This window comes from Sinohyriopsis cumingii, chromosome 14 (genome assembly GCF_028554795.1).
Source record: "Sinohyriopsis cumingii isolate HCF-2022 chromosome 14, ASM2855479v2, whole genome shotgun sequence".
Lineage (NCBI taxonomy): Eukaryota > Metazoa > Mollusca > Bivalvia > Unionida > Unionidae > Sinohyriopsis > Sinohyriopsis cumingii.
Genome location: NC_142974.1, coordinates 66,864,152 through 66,881,099, shown reverse-complemented (window position 1 = coordinate 66,881,099; position 16,948 = coordinate 66,864,152). Strand labels below are relative to the sequence as shown.

The following is a 16,948-nucleotide window of genomic DNA, read 5'->3' as shown; positions in this document are numbered from 1 at the left end:
CAGCATAGTTGGGGCTTCAAAGCATCATGAACCATTAGGATGACTGTACGTGATTTCAAAGGGCATTATTGACATTCGATTATAAATGAGAATAAAAAAGAATAAGCAGTAAAATGATAACGTTAGAGTTACTGATCAATGAACATTTAAATTCGATGAATATATTTCCTTATCTGTATATGTCTTAGAAAATAGATAAACTCCATTTCATTTGATTAATTGCTACTTGTTAACTTAAAGTAGAATATCTATTTCATAAATAAGTAGTACTTACTGATTCCGCTCTCCTTCCTTCTTCCTGAAAGAAAAAGAATGTCATATTAGAAAGAAATTTCACTTATTTTGTTCCAAACCGGGGTTGATACGCATGTGCATTTTCACATATATACATACTTAGAATGATTATTCCACATTAGTTGGTAACTGAACAAATTTAAGTGTTTAAGTGTCTGTATTTCAACTTTCCTCTTTTCTTTATCATGAAACGATGATGATGAATGTATTCCAAAAGTTGTCCTTTCCTGAATAAACCTTTACAATAGTACTGCGGCTGTGTGTAAAATAGGTGTATTGATGGCTAGTTTGCTCATCTGGGTACTAGCACAACAACCGACTAAATACTGGCAAAACGCGTCCATTTTACTTTGGTAAAATGTGACATTTGTATTCATCATATAATTTTGCCTATATGCAGGAACTTCTGTTCTCATAGACGTTTTACCTTTATATCAAAATACACACAAAACAATGTTCCGAACATATAAACGCATCAGCCAAACGCGTTTTCTTTTACTGTGGTTTAGAAACTCACCTTTATATTCGCAACAGTCTTTATATACGTGTAACTTGAATATCTTCAATGTGTACGGGCAAATTTAAACAAACTGAAAGAATATTTGTGTATAAATACGATCAATTGCTAGTCCTATTTCGTGCCATATCAATTTGACTTTCTACTTGTACTCTTAAAATACTACCGTACCAAGAAATATGGAATATAAATATCTATTCCGATTGTTACTAACATACAATACTTCCTGTGCACGGTAGCATATTCAATAAGGTCTCCATTATTCGATACTTTCAAAAATGGATGTAAACGAAAGGAAATGATGTCATTTCATTTGACAAATACTGTCCCTCATATTTGGCAAGCGTTTTAAGACAGAAAAGACGTTTTAAATCTCAGTTTACGATGACATGCCCACATAAGCATACGTAATATAAAGAATGCAAATCAACCATTCATATGAACTCATTCATACAAATTATACTGATTTCCAGAATCATTTGCCCAGCACTGTCACATACCCTCGGGTCACCAAGTGCCAACTATTTTGCGTCCTAATTCACAAAATATGTCAGTATATCTCAATACTGATTCTGTTCTTGGTGGTATTGCAAAGAACAAATGTTCGTTTCGCGTATACATTTCATTCATAAGTTTTCTGTCTTGGATTATGAGCACAAGGAAAAATTTTGTTTTAATTGTCTTCTTGACAGTCAATTAAATATGAACAATCATGTTATTGTCATAACATGTACACAATATTACTTGGGGTGTCATAGATTATGAAAATTAACGGCATAAGGAACACGTGGATGGAATCCTCTTCTAATGCATTTAAACATAAAAACGATCAGCAAGAGTCAAATATGTAGATTTGAACCTAGGATACAAGTTAATTCGTTTAATCAAGCACAAATGCATGTAATGATTTAATTTCGTTCATAAAAAACTAACTCCATTATCTCATTTTCTATTGTGCTTGATTCACAAAACAAACAATATAACAATGGTTAGAGACCTTATTATGAAATATTGTATTTGACTTGTTGATATTAAATACATGACCCAGTGAATCGATGCTTCTTTGGACAATTATCGGTACCAATTATTTTAATACACAGCTGTAGTTCTTTTTCAAACGATATGAAATAGTTTTTTCACATTAGAATCATGTGTTAGTTCAAAAGATTATCTTCATTTGAGATCCAGGATGCAAAGTAATAATCACAACCAGTGTCTGATCTAAGTTTTGCCATTGGTCAAATGCATGCGTTCATTTGGTATTATTCATGGGGCGGTTTGTTCTGATGGTGATATAATTCCGGAACGAATGTTGCCTTCATGATTTTTCAATTCTTTTAGTTCGAAAGAAGTGTCTGAAGACAAAAGAGGGGTCCTTCTTCGTTTGCGACGGCGTACCCTAAATTTAGCAGTATTTTAGTATGAATGTTGCACTCCAGACACATGTGGTGGAAAGATCCGCCAGTAATAATAACTTGTTTTAAAGAAGATATAATGCAAATCAATATGTAGCCATATTTGTGTAACAATTTACACTTCAATATCATTTTCTTAAATCTATTGATGCTGCAGCGAAATTTAATCCATGTAGTTACGTACATATTATTTTCCTATAATGATAATCAAGCACATGAACCATTAAAATATCTTTGATTATAGTTATAAGAATATTTTCCATTTATCATGGACTTCAAAAGCTTCAATTCATACTCCAAAGCAGGCTATTTTGTTAATTCTGTAGAACAAATGACACTATTTTCTCAATTGAGATATTTAAAAAGGTAATTATTTAGTTTCGATAGTAGATAGACAGATGAAGGATTGGGCAATACTTTTCTACAGCAATATCACTCTTGGCGCCAATAATGTAATATTGCATTACTATGACAGCATAATAAAAACCTTTGAAATATATAAATAAAAATAATGACGTAAAGAACAAGAGTGACAATGTTTTCACCAAAAAGAAACAGATAACCAGAGAAGTAGGTCTCTAATGTTTCGAATAATCAAAACCACCACAGAAGATTATATGACACATTTGATCAATCAACATAGGTTGTCACTACAGGGATTCAAACAAGGTTAACAATATGTAATAAAGCCTAGTCAAACATTCCAACATTGACTAAACAATGTGATGAAGAGACAGCAGCAATAAAGGGAAATAATAATAAACATGAACTCAGTGAGCACGCAGCACATGCTGCTAATCACCCACCCACCCCACCCACCCCCGATTAAGTGCACTTAAGCTTTTAGAAAGGAACAGTGTACCATATAAACTAAAAACAACCGAGAATAGTATACAGTCTACACCAAGAGAATGTCAGCCAAATGGTCATGGCTATAGTCACGGTTGGTCTGGATTAGGTTCAATGTTGACGAGTCCTGTTTGTTGACCATTAAGCTATTATGGAAATTAATTGCCCCCATGTGGTATAGATCTCGAATCATCATATGATATGTTTATAAATATATAAGATTCTGCCGCTATAAACGGACTTGCCTTGTACTAGATGTGAAAGGTTTCTTTTGACACAGCCCCCATCCATTTTCAAGCGTTGATTTGCACAATGTAACCCCGTAACCCCGTATAGACATATCCAAACAAATATTTACCAGCCCACGTGCCTACACCCACCCAATCCATGCTGATAGGTTGGGATATTTCAACAAACGACTTGCACGCCGCGCAGCTCCAGCCACCCGAAAATGATCTCGAAACTATGGCTGGATCCTGACCCATTGTATAAATTTATGTTCCATGTACTTTGGGCCTAGTCCTCTTGACATTTCCGATGGAAGAAGCCGATAGGTTTGTGCAAGTAGTCCCGAGAAACGCATACCTTTTGTTACCCGATGGGTCGGTGTAATGATCAGCGGATTTCCTTCACCCCTTTAAGGTTGGAAAGACATTCCGTCGCCAACGAGTAACTGTCAATGGAGACTCTCGAGTCCGGCACTGCGGTCTTGCAACCAGCCCAGCTTACGGGCATGGACATGTTGGGGGCGCTGTCGATGGGGGCCAGGATTTGTCCACCTTGATAGGCCACTATCATTACCTAAAGGGGGTGAAGCGCTAATAACGCTAATAACACACCTTATTACTAACAAGACGGAATAACGGAGCTCCGCCAGCACATCGCACTGGCCCACCCGAGAAAAAACGTCATTTCCATGTCGACCTGCCAGCACGTAGAGATGACTAATTCATCCGTCTGACTTCGCCGGCCTTTCCCGAAGAATACGATTTTCCGCTTTATGAATTTTTAACGGTAGGCAAGCAGGCTTGATTATTCACCAAGCAAATATGTGCTTCGAATATTATTTCAAACCAAATTCTCAGAATATAACGGTTGTTATTTGGACTAATTGCGCATATACAAAGTATATGCATTACAACTCCAAGCAGTTTATCATGGGACAAGAAATTATACTGATTTGGCTGACAGACACGCCATGGAGCATATGGTCTAAAGATGAACCTCTAGCTGTAACTCTCTGCCGTGTTTCAATTTTGAATTGAGTGTTGCTTTCTGTCTGATTGATGCTTTTGGCATGACTAGTAGGCACCTTGATACAATTTTTATGTCGATGCAGAACTTCTGTGGATCATAAATAGCTCTAGCCAACAGTGCATTGATTTTATTTTCATGGTACAAGCCTTGACTACTATGCTATGCGTTTGGCAAGATGTCCTCGATGTTGGTTTTGATAGTGTGGCTACACTTGCTCTGTACTCATGTTTATGGCATTCAGTCAAATTAGTTGCAAGGATGTTTCATCTCTCCATTGGATCAAACGATATAGGATGTTGTCGATTAGACCATTATCATAGCGCATTTAATATTTTGCAGAGTTATAACAGTTGAAGCTTTCCCCGTAGATATTTTTGCGACGCGTTTCCACCTATAATTATTTGATGGCCTTTGGGAGTGTTTCATGGTGAGTTACGGTGGTTCTGGAAGACCTTGGTATACAGAGCATTTCTCGCAAAGCTATTACAGTTTCCGTTTCTGCAGTTATGTTTTCAATTATTGTATCCCCCACTCCCAATTAAAGAACGGTAGCCCAAACAGATACAATAGAAACTATACTGATTCGCTACTGTCTGGTCTGTCGATATTGTACGCTACAGTCTGGTCTCCGGCTATGGTAGAGCACGCGACATTCCACATCATGAGTCTACGTGCCGGAAAGGCACATGACAAAAACCTCCTCAATTATACCTTCGAGAATAAACAACTTTCCATCGTCTCCAAGGTCGACTACCTGGCTGGCATCAGGGGAATGCAAAAAAAACTGGCCCACTCCATAATGACCCACGCGCCTACCATTCCAGACAACGTCAAAATCTTAGGCAACATTTGTAGCATCATGTATATTTCACCAGCTGATAGACGAATCGAAAGCAATTCTACAACACGTTTATTTCGAAGATGGAGAGGTGCGCTAAAGGTTTGGGAAGTACCTGGAAGACTACGCCGACTGCCCCGGCACTAACTTTATTAGATGTTATAGCACCTAAAGTGTTGATCCGCGGCAAAAGATTTTTCAAGGTTTCTACTCCACAAGCTCGGGTGTCGAGCTGGAAGCAAGCACAGCCGACATCGTCCCATATAAGGCCCTGGCCTTTTCCACGTCAGGAGCCATACCAGCGGGCATCTTTGTGGTGAATCCCTCAGCCAATCAGTGGAGAAAATCTTGCAAAGGAGCACGACCACTGCATAGTGCTAGCCGAGGCCATAAACTGGAAATCTAAATCTGAATGTTTTCGCACACAACAATGGATAGGATAACAGGCGTTCGGATCCGACCCATGCAAGGGAAATATCTAAGCTGCAAACCTTCTCCTATCCCGGTATCAGCGCCTGCCTTATATGTCCGGCCGATATCTTTGCAGCATAGGTATTCACTCTAGATGATCTTGCATTGAGATGATAACGGAAAGTGTGCGCGCGCCACGGAGCTATACCAGTATACCAGTTGATGTCCGATGAGGAGTATAAGCAGGGGGTGTCTTACGCAGACAACGACCAACACGTACTGAAGCAGAAGACGGGAATACACGCAGAGATCAATGAGGTGAAAAAGCTGGTAAATTATCTTTGAGAGAGGCCGATATGTGATGCGAGGATGAAGACATCAAGAGATATCTATCGGTGGGTCACATGAGGCAGGAGAAGCTCCAAGAGGCCATCGATCGATACTGGATGGTCTTTAAATTTTGTAACGATCGAGAGTCTGCGCCTTTAATCAAAACCATCGAAGTGTCCCGCTCACAATATCGTTCAAGAATTAAATCCAGATCTCATGGACCTCATCGTGAAAAGGGCCTCCGCAAACGACGACAGTTGGCTCAAAAGGAGGACGACAAAGCCAGCAAAAAAGATCACGAGCGCATGGACAAGGTAATCTCCCGAAAACGCTTTCGAGGCAAACGGAAACGCAAGGAGGATATAGACAAAAGTAAGTTTTTCCATCAAATGGGTCTGGAGTATGAGGACTTGGATGCTATCGTGAGAATGATGGTGCTCGACGACATTCTGGTGACGGATACAGTGATGATGAGGAGTTACCTGCATTGGCCCTAGACAAAACCACAGAGGCTTGGTCTTAAATATTTGTGTACGATGAGCATAACCTATTTGATACATAAGTGATTTCAGCAACCTATCACTATTTAGAAAGTCTCAAGCTAACTGATTGTGTATTTGAGTCCATTTTTCGAGAAGTAATTAAGTTTAAGATTGGAAATTGTATGGCTGTTCCAGAGCCTAAACCGGAAATGAAGAAAACAATTAAGAATACAAATTGGATGTGTACAGATACTGAGTGAATATGTGATCCAATCAGATACTGATAAAAGAAATGTTAAAGTAAGAAAAGGAGAATCTTGATGTGAATAGCTATGATGTTTTATGAGATTTATAGATATCATCAAGTCAATACCACTGACACACATGTTCTTGCAGTCTATCACTACTTGGAGGAGATTCAGCTACGGACTACTCCAGATACACTTATCTAATTTGTGAAACTCAATCAGCTCAGTCTCCTCAGTTAATTCATCATCCTGAAAAACTGCGTGATATAGGCAATCGAACGTTCAGCGTGGAGAAGAATATAAAATTCATAAGCGAATACCTCCTGGATCTTGAAATGTTTTTTCCAGAGCTTAGTTTCGCAAGCGTATTAAAGCTATTATCATCGACAAGCCTATGCCTATAAACATGCATACCGACGTTACAAGCGCATCCTGAGAGTAATTTCGATGAATCCGCTGATTTTGACTTCTATGGGAGTGATTTAAAAGGAAGCACTAGCCAATCCGATAACGTTGATTTTATCCGGACCTGGGCAAGCCATGCAGACTCTGATGAAACGCCTTGAGCCACGACTGGAAGCCAAAAGGAATAGTACCAAACAAAAAATGTTCAGTAAGTTCCGATCCTATCTGCGAGCAACTCCCTTTGACATGGTGTTACTGGTAAATGAGAACTATGGACGACCTCATGTTGGATATGGTATGTAATCAATGCACGACTCTTAGCCAATTCGAAAAACCTACGATCAAAAACATAAAGAGAATGTCTGACGGGGAGGTCTTTGTGACCCATGCGATCTTGCATCAACCCGAATCGCTTTACGAAGCCATATCCACAGTTTTACGAAATCACGTGCCACTGAACCTGGAACTTAGGCTGACCAAAATACAAGGAGCATGGTGGGGAGGCCTTACTAACGCGGGAGCAGAGGGCAGACATGGCTCATAATGGTGTAGTCAAAATCTAGTGCGACGAACATCTGATCCGACAGCACTGAGTGAAAAAACGTGGAGGAAGATTTTTAAATTATCTTAGTATAGAGTACCGTGAAGGAGGTAGAGATGGCTAAGCACCACGTAGATGATACGCGATACATGACCTATGCCATCGTGGATCTCGTCAACGCGTTCCATCATAACATCGAAATCAATGTGGATCTCACACTCACCAAGTCGTAGGCATAGGGCACGATCTCGTACTGCTCACGGCGGCACAGCAGAGAAAACTCTACGACAGTGGTACGCTCAGCATCACCTACGATAAAGAACGCCTGTTCAAACACTGTATCTCCTGCATGCATCGTGAATAACTCTTCAAGTTCCTGTACAGATCCTCTAAAGAATTAAAACCAGGAATAAAAATATAGTTTCTGACATATTTGCTGCTATCCGTCAGACTTTGTATCCAAATTGCACGGTAATTATCTGATTTATCTCCGTTGCGATGGACTAAGGAATATCCTATTGGAACTGCTCCACGATGAGCTTCAAACACAAAGCGATGACAGCACATCGTGACCCTCACTCCATGGACCAACAAGCAAACGATGGAATAACCAGCTGTGCTTAACTTTACCAAATGTCTTATTTTCGTGCGCACTCTACGTAACTCTCCTTCTTCGTTTGCCTAGTAACAACTAAACACGGGGGAAACCACTGTTTCTTGCGTCATGCTTAATCTTAGTCGGAAACTCTGAATGATTTTTTCATTTCTGAGTAGTTCTGGCTTTTTTGTAGTAATATTTAATTGCCTGAACGTTTCGTCCGCCTCGGCGCTGACACACTTGGAGATGACCTCGAACTCCTTCCTGACGTCCCAAGCATGGTTTTATTTCTTGGTTTCCGCGCTTGATGAGAGCATAATGCTGAGCGCCGCATTCTCTCGCACATGATTTGTTCCACTTTTTCGAACTACCATGAGGCAGCCACACACACGTTTGTGTCCCGCGAAGAGGCATAGTTCTATAGAATACACATTAATTTTTTCTGTCAAAATAAAAAAGCAGTTAAACAAATGACAAAATAAACAAGCAATTAGAGAAATGAAATACAGGAATATATTATACAGCATCTCTATCGTTGCAAGGATAGACCAAAATCTTGTCCTAAGTAACGATGAGGCGCCGAATTCTACGAAAGACTGTCTAAACAGATCCTGGTGTTTCAGCGATACGTAATAGATCCGATATAGCGTTGTAAAATCACGTTCAGATATCTGCACACCAGAATCAACATTCTGATCACGCCCCATAACTGTCATCAAAGGGTAATGCAGACGTACAACATGATTGTTCACAAAATTCAGCAGCACTTCTTCGGATGGTTCTTGATGTCCATTTATTCTCAGAGAATGTTCACTTACCCCGAGCTTGTCCAGCACATCTGGAGTTCGCAGTTGTGAATCTATTCTGGTATTATCATCAAGTGATATGAATATATTCGTGGCGTTGACACTCCCTGTTGTAATGCTATATGCCATGTGAATAACCAAGCAACGTGACTTTGAATGTTGTCAGTAGTCATCTTTACGGATGACAGAGTTGACTAACTACCGTTGTCCATGAAAGAGAGCAGGCGTTTTTCTTCAAAGAGTAATGGTGTCAGTGTTGTCATCCACAACGAAAGTTTTGTCAGTCCCACTTTACCATCATCAGCTGAAGCGGGTCGCCAGATTGCAGCGTTGTCGCTGGCTTTTCGAACTAGTACCATCGTGTGATTAGCACCGACGATAACGTTTCTAACATTTTTGCAAACTCCAAAGATATGTGATAGTGGAAATATTCATCGCCTTTTAACATCGATCTACGTGCTGAGAATCCATAGCTGAAATTTTCATTCGTAAATATAACTACTACCGATTCAACATCGGCGGCGTCATCTGCGGCAGTATGTTTTATTGGTTGCCTTGTAAAATATTGTATATCGTCAGGATGATCAGTAATATCCTTCGAGAACACCATTGATGAGCCAGGTGACTTTGAATAGTTATCGGAATATCTTGCGCGATTAAGTATCGTTGTAGCAACATCAACATCTTCGATACACTGTTAAAAACGCCATAACACATTTTTAACGAAACTAACTCGATCTCCTATTCCATAATGCTGTATCATCTCGGCGGGTAGAAAATATATACTTGTATCTTCAACTTGTAACTCAGACACACATGCATCATAAGGATAATACAAATGATCGCAAATATATTCATCTTTGAGGACAGGCGCGCCCATGTCAAATGTGGAATTAGATACACGCTAATTCTTTCAACAGCTCATTTTCGGTTTGATTTATTATTTTACTGACACTTGTTAGCATCGCGTCGGTGCTGGGCAGTTTTACTGGCTGAGGTTTTCGTCGTATTAATCGCACGAGTTGTATAACATCATGAAATCTAATCTCTATAGATAACTTCAGATACTGGTATTCATGACTTTATCACCCTGACCATTTCAGGTCTACTTTGAGCATTGTGTATAAACATGTTATTTTGTTATCGCCGATCTAATTGATCAATCACTGTAGGAATTGTCGGCAATTTCATCAATTAGTGCGCGGTAGACTAATGGTATCCATAACTCAACCGGTAAAAAAGCGCTGACAGACAGCGGCTGCATCATTTATGATTCTGGAGATTAATTGCCGGCTCGTCGTCCATCAATCAAAATTTCCATTTAATCAACGTCAGCGAGGAGGGTATTGGGACAAAGTTTATCGTAAATCACCGACGAGGTTTCTTTGTACGACAACTATCGCGAATGGCAAGGCCACTTTCTGTTGCTCCTTCGTAAATTTCTTCTTCTTCAATGCGAGGCTGTCTGAATTGGGATTTTGTGGGCGATAATATATCTCCAGATAATGGAGCTCGAGCAACTTCATTGACTTGTTTCCTAAAATTTTCAAAGTCGCCCTTACTTTTACCCCCTTTTCGATTGATACCTTGGTACTTTCGATACACAAAAGGAACTCATTTTGCTTTTGAAACATCAGTGGTTTCTTGGTCTAACAAATTATCACGAACTGAATATCCTAAAGCAGCAATTACTACGGGATTTTCATGAAGTTTTTAAATGCCTTCTTATTTCAATTCTGCGGGTGGATTTAGTAGTTTTTGGTTCTGTTTCTGGCGCAACAAGATCCCTTATATCGTCTATCTCATCACGTAATTCGTCGATACCCTCAGTTACATCTTGTATTTCTTGCTGTAATTGTGGTTGAACAGCTGCTATTTCAATTCTCGCAGAACCTTTTGGGGGTTTTCATTAGCTTTATCTGCTATTTTTCCAGTTGCTTTAGCGGTCGGTTTCAGCGACGGAAGAAGACATTTAGTAGCCTCTATCACGGGTTTAAACAATTATGTTGCACCTTCTGTAAATTCAACTTGAGCTTCCTCACGTTGTTGTAGCTGCTTATTTGACAGAATCACCGGCGGGGAGAAATTTTTAATTGACTCTAGTCGATGTCGATCTAGTTTAGCTATACTAGATTCCATAGTTAGCGTAGAATCACTCATTATTAGTATTGCAGTAACGATTTAATAACACATCACCGATCAGCAAATAGACAATACTTCAGTATATATAATAATGTACCATATTATTGGTACCCACTACAAACCACCGAAACCCTTCGCGTGCTGATTTATACAACTTCCCCCAATGACGGCACATCCGATTCAATTTCCGGTCTCAATAACTAATAAATCTGTCCACAACATACAAGGAAAAACACAAAATAGTATTATTTTTGCCCTACATTCATATAAAGTACATCAGTGCAATTATGAATTTCAGGACATTAGTTAGTGATTTACCTGGTGAAAAATCAATAACCTGTTGTGGGCGGTACAACAGGTAACCGACACACAGGTATGTTATGTATTAGTTTTCATAAATATTTCTACAACTGGCTCGTGGCCGAGAGGTCAGCACGATGGGAAGTTTGGTCAGCGACTTGCTGGTCGCCAAGCGGATTTTCGTTCATGTTAAAATCCACGCGGCGAAGACCTTGTCAACGTTTGCAAAACAAAATTATTATAATTGAGGGGACGGCTTTAATCAGCTTAGAAGATATTGAAATATCAATGAACAGGTAATTTGTATTAAAAACAAATATAATCCAGGTGAAACTTGACTCCCCCAACCCAAATAAAACGTTCGTTTTACACCCGGAGTTAACTTCGGTGGTGGTGGGCTGCTGGATTACAAATTAACAGTTAAACCTCTGAACCTCTAATATTTCGTTTCAGACCTAGGGAAAAGTAAGAAATTACACGTTAAATTGTATATAAAACATTCAGCTGGGCGTGGTCGCCTTTTGTTTGTAGGATTGGGGGGGCATAAAAAAGGTATGTTGCTTAAGGTAATGCATTTTTAAAATGATGAATGAATGAAACGAAAAAAAATGTGTCACATACAGTTCCATGCCCAACGATACCCCTGTGAGTCCTATTTGCAGACGAATCTATTTATAATAAATATATTTCTCCAATTTCAACTTACTACTAGAATTACACAAGGATTAGTATCAAAGCTCTTTCGGAACCTATGGCTGAACCATTTCAATTGTAAATGTCACTAGTAGCTAGTCACATCACTTTTAGACGTATTTGTATATACTTATTGTATCAATTTATATTTAAAAATTATAACATGAAATCAATTGACATGAAAAGTACTCCCCAGATCTAAGCAGTTACATCTTTCTTAAAATGGATGCAAAACAGATAAAGTGTTAAAGAACTGAAATAAAAATAACCAGTACATTCAATGCACGTTGAATAGAGTGCTACATCAGTACAAGTGACAGCAATATGCTGCAGATAAAACAAAGAATAAAAATTGATTTACTTTAAAGGCGAACTATTGATTGATGAGCAGAACTTCCAATCAACACAAACGTCACTTTCATCACATTTTGTTATTATAATGAACAAAGCCAGGATATATTACATCAGTACATTTTCGTTTATTCTACAAACGTGCGCATAATCTTTGGGAGTACATGAATAAATAAGGTCAAAGTACAATGAGCAAATTAGGCACTGTTATGTAATATGTCACATTGTACGAGATAATATAACGACATAGATATTTGGCGAGACAGATACAGAGATTATATCCCTGTGTTATTCCAGTCTCAATCTAAATTTATCACAACTTAGTTCTTATATACCGAACTACGCCATAAAAAGCCTTACCTTAGTTGTTATGTACCTAATTAGGCACAGCATTACCTAACTTCGTACTTAACGTTTTGATTGCTGTTTAAATTGTGGTCAATTTTCGCTTCGTCTATTGTTTTAGGTGCATGGCGTAGTTTGTAGCTATGTTATGGTTGCAGTTTTCTAATAAAGACAAAGTACAATATGCAAATCAGGCTCTGTAAGGTAATTTGTCAAGTGGTACGAGAAAATAACACGGCAGAGGTATGTCAGCTTTCGGATCCTGGTTTGCAAATGCATGCCGTAGATTGTGGAATATAGTCACGTTACGGTTGGATTTGTTTCAAATAATGAAATGAAAGCGATGTAAAGTACAGCATCTGCATGACATTAACACACCATGCATACCAGGGAATGAAATGGTCGATACCATCTTGATCCGATGCATAAGCATGGTTTACCATCTTAAGCATGATATTATATTTTGACGTCTACTAATTCGGCGCTTCTAGTTGTGTCATTTAGACTCTTCCTGGTATAAGGCGTTAACGATATAAATACACAGGCTATACATTTATACAATAAGTCAACTGACGACCTTGAAGTTGACAGTGTAAAGTGTGTTCTTCAAAGCCTTGTATTACTGCATGGCTTATAAGGCCTGAACGTTCACTCCATATAGGGTGCGACCTTACCCAAAAACAAAAGCCAAACATAAACTCTGTGTGTTGATCGTTTGAGAACTCACTACAAAATATTTGTTCCATTGTATGAATCGTGCATTACATTTTTTAGACTAATATGTAATTTTGATCATGTACTCATGTCCGTTAAACTTCCGAAATGTGCGGCAGTCGATTGTGGCTATTGTTAACACACTGTCCCTGATCTTAGAATAAAGTTGAGACCGCAACAAAATTATTTATTTATCTAATTATTCTGTCTCTTTAATTCAGATAAAGAAGAACATAAGTTGAATGTCCATAACTGTCTTTAATGGACAAAACTAAACACGTGGGCATTTGTTATTTTATGTAATAAAATGAGGCAAACAAAAAAATGAAATACTTTAGCTTATATTGGTCACGATTATTTACAATAACAACTAAGTTACATTTATATAAATTAAATGCAAGATAATTTGATTAAAAACTAAGGTGAATAAAAATGTAAATTAGATTTTATTTCATGTGTCAGAAGACTTCCAAGTAATGGGAATCGATAGATGTTTGTATTTGTTTACCCATGGAGTCTATTGTACACGCTTACGCACCAAGTTATATTAGTCCTGAGATTATATTGTTACAAGCCAGGGTCTTTACTTGACCGAGCGGTGTCAAACCCTTGCGCTATTCCCGCTAGAAGTCATAAGTGTACCCGAAATTTCCAAAGACTTCCATGCAACTTCAGTTGTAAATTAAAAAGCCCGACGTGTCCGTTCTATACATAAATTTTATTATAATCCATGCAATACCACAGATTTCACAACCTGCCAAATATATATCAACCTCACATCTGGACGGTTTCTCTTCTTTAGGTTTCCGTACCACCAGCAATTCACGCCATAGAAACTATACAAATATCCCTTAATACAAGGAACTATTTTGACTACGCCACCTTAGGCCAATAAAACTATGGTTTCCAGGCACATTTCGCCAGTACAACTGCATCACATTTGCCACCATGGCGACATAAACGGTATCTGCCGTGTCCCTTCTTATTGATTCCATCCTGTAATTTGCCGGCTTCCTACCGTAAATACTGCCACTGCGCTTACACTACCAATGTGCAGAACTAGATTTTAATAGGGACATTGTTATTTCGGGGACACTCATTCGTTTTAGACCTGAATTCGCTTCTAGCGAACCATGGCATCACGGAAACTCACTAAGACTTCACTCCGTGACGTTTGCACCTAGCAATTGGCTAATTAGTTCGGGCTAAGGAATATTTCCATTGCACCGAATTCCAATAATCAGACAAGTAATCACAAAAATCTAAGAAAATTCCTTGAAACTTGGCGCTATAATCAAATGCGCATACTCCAAATTTATTACAATAGTATAGCTTTGTTTACAAAATAGAGAACATTCATTGTGTCAGTGCACTGATCAGGAAGTACTTTTATTTCTGTACATATAGAATCACCTTTATAATATTTCTGATTTAAAAGAATATAAAAAAACGATAAGACAATTGTGTTGGTAACCGACCCTTGTACGCAACAAATTTTTAATGCACAATGTATCCATTGCAAATTTGTCGTTTTTATTTGTTTTTAGTTTTTATTTGCTTTGAATGGTTTCAATGGATATTTTAGGGTATCAACGCAATATATTTATGACAAAGTTCAGAGCTCAGTGAGTTTCGAAATAATATATACAGGAACGTAACTCAGTTATAAGAAGGAATGTGCCTTATCATTTCATTTTGAACTAGAATCACTACTTATGTAATCAAATGTAAGAATACAGACTTAGATTTGTAGAATATATTGTGACTGGAATTTACAAGAATTGATACTTACGTCCGTAGAAACTTGCGTTGTGCCGATCATGGAAATTAGTTCACTTGGCTGGATTTTACCTGGCAAAAAAAGTTTGTTCTTCAGACGTATTCTAGGCTTTTCGTCAGTCTTTGATATGGATACAGAAAGTAATTGTTCAAGATCTTGGCCTTTCCTTATTATCTCGATATCTGTCCCTTGATCTGTTAACTTTTGCGCATTGTCATTTGCGTTATAACAGGTCTTGAATTCATCCTCCACACCTCTTTTGAAAACTGTGTTTTGCTGTCTCAGGTCGTGATAAACATCTTTTATTCTGGCTTTCACTTTTGCCACTTCTTGCTCAAGTACTTTGTTCAACTGTGAATGTTGATCTTCAACTGCTTTTATTTCTTCCCGCTCTGCAACATCAATATCCCTATCAAGCTCCTCTCCTACTGCTTTAGAGGCACTCATACGTTTCAGCTTGTCTGCACAAATATTCATCTTTGTCTCTATGGACTTTTTCACTTCAGCTGCAGAATCAGCAACCGTTCTTGTTGAATGGTTGTCGTGATTTACCGCTTTACACATCAAACAAATAAGTATTTTACAGTCTCTGCAAAACAGCCTGATCTCGTCTTCTGGATGTTGATCACAAAATATACGTTGTCGAATTTTGCCCTTCGTTTCAGAATCTAGAGTTCCTAAATCACTCATTTTGTGGTGCCTTGTAGCTTTCAATTTTTCGTGAACAAAACAACACGACTGACACAAATTCTCCTCGCAATCCAAACATCTACTGCATGCTGCGTTTTTTGGACCACAAACATCACAAGCAAATTTCTCATCGGAGTCACTGTCTATATAGAAGTTATTTTGAAAATCTTGCACGCCTCGTTTCGGTAACTCGACACTTGTCCTGCAGATGGGGCAATCAAATCGACCATTGCGAAGGTTAATACGTACATAATCGTCCAGACACTTGTAACAAAAACTATGGTGACAGGATATTAGCTTTGGATCCTTAAAACTGCCGATACAGATACTACACACCTGTCGTCTTGCTGCCATTTTGTGTGAGTGCTTTCGTTTTCTGCAACCAATAGAAATAGGGTTTTGTCGGATATAGTTGTGTCCAGTCTATTCCGCTGAAATGTTAATGGCCTATATTTGCATTATAATTTATCATAATACAAACATGACGCCTTAGATAAATACTTTCTACAAGCAAGCTCCCTCGTGTTTTCAGTAAATTATCGCCTGACGATATTACTATCTAAGGACAGTTTATTACTGTTCGACATACTGACCTAGATACTCAAGTCGGTGAAGACAAAATGTGCGATAAAAATAGCTTTGCAAGGGACATTACCATTGAAGGTACGCATTGATCGGTTTATTTCTCTTTATCAATATGACAGAGAATTGATCGACACCTTAAATAACTGATTCGTTTTGACGCAGGAATTATTAGGTTTATGTAAATATTAATTTAAATATTAAAAATGAGATTTTTTTATTTTCTTTAACATAACTCATCTTGTAACCTAATAATATTTTCCTTTTTAATCAATTTAGGCGCTGAGGATGGTTTGGCTTTAGGATATATATTCCGCGATGTAAAGCAGTATTACCCGTTTTAAACTTATGTTTATTTAC

General features: G+C 38.3%; 1 protein-coding gene across 1 annotated transcript in view; it reads right to left on the bottom strand.

Moving 5' to 3' along the window:
• Positions 1-16,423, bottom strand: part of LOC149784044 (E3 ubiquitin-protein ligase TRIM45-like) — a 69,757-nt gene extending 53,334 nt beyond the window's left edge. Inside the window, exons 1-2 of the mRNA XM_089932938.1 lie at positions 15,329-16,423; positions 275-298 (exon numbers count right to left, since the gene is read on the bottom strand). Coding sequence (XP_089789064.1) covers positions 275-298; positions 15,329-16,360 — 1,056 coding nt within the window. The 5' untranslated portion in view covers positions 16,361-16,423. The remainder of the gene's footprint in view (positions 1-274; positions 299-15,328) is intronic.
• Positions 16,424-16,948: the final 525 nt, after the last annotated feature.